The sequence below is a fragment of the Primulina eburnea genome, chromosome 13, assembly GCF_022965805.1.
Source record: "Primulina eburnea isolate SZY01 chromosome 13, ASM2296580v1, whole genome shotgun sequence".
Lineage (NCBI taxonomy): Eukaryota > Viridiplantae > Streptophyta > Magnoliopsida > Lamiales > Gesneriaceae > Primulina > Primulina eburnea.
In genome coordinates this window covers 19,057,175-19,061,112 of record NC_133113.1, presented here as the reverse complement: position 1 = coordinate 19,061,112, position 3,938 = coordinate 19,057,175, and the positions used below count along the sequence as shown (strand labels likewise).

The window sequence follows — 3,938 nt, the reverse complement described above, 5'->3', positions numbered from 1 at the left end:
CAAGATTTCAACTTCCTGGACCTTTCTTGTTCGGCTGTTGGGTGCTTATGCTTTTGCATTGATTCAGGTATGTTGATTTCCCATCTGTTTAGATGGCCCTGAATTTGATCCATTATGAGTAGATGGCGATTAGTAATGAACGCTGATGGATGGATCCGGCTTAACTTGCAGATCCTTTTTCCTCTGGGTAGGGTGAGTGTCATGATCTACGGCTGTTTGGCCTCACATCTCTCTGTGGATCATAATTTACGACACAGACAATCTGATCAACGCTACACGTACGATGAATCATCTGGGCTGCCGTCGCTTTGTATTTAGATGTCATCAACCTGTTTCTTCTTTGTTGCGCTTTCAGAGCCGCAGAAAGCTAGTTTTTTGATAACGCGTGAAAGGGTTATGTCCCATTTACTTAGATTATCAGTAGCTTAGCTTATTTCTTTCGCAGTTTGTCGGGCGCCTTCTGTATATTATGTGTCCCATAAACGTGCACTTGAAGTGATCGATGTTCAGTCTGTTAAAAAGCATGAGAAGATCTGTTCATGTCTTTTGCATTTCGTAGATTTGTAAATATTTCAATTCGATTCGAGAAAACGAAGCACACTCGACCCCGGAGATGCAAATCATAACTATTAGAAAGGTTCTGTTTTTTGCCTCATAACTCGAACACAAATTAACACGCGTTACACACACAGAAGGGCCTGGAACCCCAACAGCCTCAATACATTGTACAGTGGTTGAAAATCCAAATTTGGTCTACGAATGCCAGACAATTTATCCGTGTTCATATCTGGGCACAGGATCTCGTAATGTTCTCATAGCATTCTGCATCTGCCATCCGACTCTTCATTCCCACTGCATAGAATAACAAATGCGATAGAGTATCAGAACCTTCACCTCAAATGGTCAAATATCAGCCAGTTTACAGTCTGCTTCAGCAGAATGCAAGATGTATTGAGTAGTGTTTAGTTAGTTGTATAAAAAGGAAAAAAAAAACGCGAATACCTGATACAGGGCAACGAGCAAGAATATGCAACAGATTTGAAATTTCGCCATTTTTCGAGAAAAAAGTTATTTAAAAAGTGAGATTATCAACTAAGTAGAACTCGCAATGATGATTTTTTTTACCTATTAGTTGCAGTTATTTATAGTGGTAGTTGATGCGAATATTTAGAAATATTATGATGTAGGATCGATCATTGCCTTACCCTAATGATTTGCAATATTTTTTTTAAAGTGCGATTTCTTTTAATCTCGGTTAAATTAAAAAAAAAATGTATATTCCGTTGTCCTAATCTAACCCTCCGCACTAACTCCTATTTATATTACACTTTCCTTAAAAAATATTTTTATTACAGTTGCCGTAATCCTGTGCCGGTGAAGTAATTTAATATATTATATTGTATAAATCAGTAATATTATTATTATCATGTGATATGATGGATTTTAGAGTACTGTTTAGCGAGCTCCCGTTGGTTTGAGTTTTATTGATTTAATGTAAAAACACTATCTTTTTTATATTTATTATGACATTTACTTTATTTGTATATATGCAAACAACATAGATAATTCTTTGAATATAAAATAGTAACATGTGTCTGCCTCTTAACATAAGACGTAAAGTCCAAAATTAAGACGACGTAATCCCACGCATGCAAATCTAGAAATAATGGAAAATGAGTATTAACTGATTTTAATTGCTATTTTTATGTGACATACATGCTTATATGTTAAATAAGATTTTATCATCATGCATAAAATTGCATTTTATAGATATTCAAGTTGCGATCGAGTAACGGGAACCGAGAGCTGAAAAACGAAAATGTTTTTTATTGGTTATGTTTTTATTATTTAAATATGGGTGATGCTTTTATTTTTTTGAAAATAGGGGGTTTTGAGGTGATTTTAATACGCCGGGATTTTATCAGGTTGTTTTTTTTATATCAAAAATGGCTTCTTGGTAAACGCGATATAAATTCACAAATTTTTTAAACAAAAATTGTTAATATTTTATTAAATCCTAATTAAGACTAATGGGCCATTTAAGGCTAATAGGCCTAAGCCTAGTTAGCAATTTAATAGTGTCAAGATTTCAACTTCCTAGGACCTTTCTTGTTCGGAGCTGTTGTGGTGCTTATGCTTTTTGCATTGATTCAGGTATGTTGATTTCCCATCTGTTTAGATGGCCCCTGAATTTGATCCATTAGAATTGAGAGATGGCGATTAGTAATTGAACGCTGATGGATGGATCCGGCTTAACTTGCAGATCCTTTTTCCTCTGGGTAGGGTGAGTGTCATGATCTACGGCTGTTTGGCCTCAATCATCTTCTGTGGATACATAATTTACGACACAGACAATCTGATCAAACGCTACACGTACGATGAATACATCTGGGCTGCCGTCGCTTTGTATTTAGATGTCATCAACCTGTTTCTATCTTTGTTGAGCCTTTTCAGAGCCGCAGAAAGCTAGTTTTTTGATAACGCGTGAAAGGGTTATGTCCCATTTTACTTAGATTATCAGTAGCTTAGCTTATTTCTTTCGCAGTTTGTCGGGCGCCTTCTGTATATTATGTGTCCCATAAACGTGCACTTGAAGTGATCGATGTTCAGTCTTGTTAAAAAGCATGAGAAGATCTGTTCATGTTCTTTTGCATTTCGTAGATTTGTAAATATTTCAATTCGATTCGAGAAAACGAAGCAAACTCTGACCCCGGGAGGATGCAAATCATAACTATTAGAAAGTGTTCTGTTTTTGCCTCATAACTCGAACACAAATTAACACGCGTTACACACACAGAAAGGGCCTGGAACCCCAACAGCCTCAATACATTGTACAGTGGTTGAAAATCCAAATTTGGTCCTACAGAATGCCAGACATTTATCCGTGTTCATATCTGGGCACAGGATCTCGTAATGTATCTCATAGCATTCTGCATCTGCCATCCGACTCTTCATTCCCACTGCATAGAATAACAAATGCGATAGAGTATCAGAACCTTCACCTCAAATGGTCAAATATCAGCCAAGTTTACAGGTCTGCTTCAGCAGAATGCAAGATCGGATTGAGTGAGTTGTTTAGTTAGTTGTATAAAAAGGAAAAAAAAAACGCGAATACCTGATACAAGGGCAACGAGCAAGAATATGCAACAGATTTGAAATTTCGCCATTTTTCGAGAAAAAAGTTATTTAAAAAGGTGAGATTATCAACTAAGTAGAACTCGCAAATGATGATTTTTTTTACCTATTAGTTGCAGTTATTTATAGTGGTAGTTGATGCGAAATATTTCAGAAATATTATGAAATGTTAGGAATACGATCATTGCCTTACCATAATGAATTTGCAATATTTTTTTTTTAAAGTGCGATTTCTTTTAATCTCGGTTAAATTAAAAAAAAAATGTATATTACGTTGTCCTAACTGTAACCCTCCGCACTAACTCCATATTTATATTACACTTTCCTTAAAAAATATTTTTATATTACAGTTGCCGTAATCCTGTGCCGGTGAAGTAATTTAATAATATTATAATTGTAATAAATCAGTAATATAATATTTATTATCATGTGATATGATAGGAATTTTAGAGTAGATGTTTAGCGAGCTCACGTATGGTTTGAGTTTTATTGATTTTAATGTAAAAACAATATCTTTTTTAATATTTAATTATGACATTTACTTTATTTGTATATATATGCAAACAACATAGATAAATTCTTTGAATATAAAATAAGTAACATGATGTCTGCCTCTTAACATAAGACGTAAAGTCCAAAATTAAGACGACGTAATCCAACTGCATGCAAATCTAGGAAAATAATGGAAAATGAGTAATTAACTGATTTTAATTGCTATTTTATTATGTGACATACATGCTTATATGTTAAATAAGATTTATTATCATCATGCATAAAATTGCATTTTTATAGATATTCAAGTT

The 3,938-nt window shown here is 34.3% G+C and overlaps 1 protein-coding gene across 1 annotated transcript in view; it reads left to right on the top strand.

Annotated features, from left to right (window-relative positions):
* Positions 1–2,641, top strand: part of LOC140809247 (protein LIFEGUARD 2-like) — an 8,949-nt gene extending 6,308 nt beyond the window's left edge. The window contains exons 4-5 of the mRNA XM_073166804.1: positions 2,083–2,154; positions 2,264–2,641. Of these exons, the coding sequence (XP_073022905.1) occupies positions 2,083–2,154; positions 2,264–2,470 (279 nt within the window). The 3' untranslated portion in view covers positions 2,471–2,641. The remainder of the gene's footprint in view (positions 1–2,082; positions 2,155–2,263) is intronic.
* Positions 2,642–3,938: the final 1,297 nt, after the last annotated feature.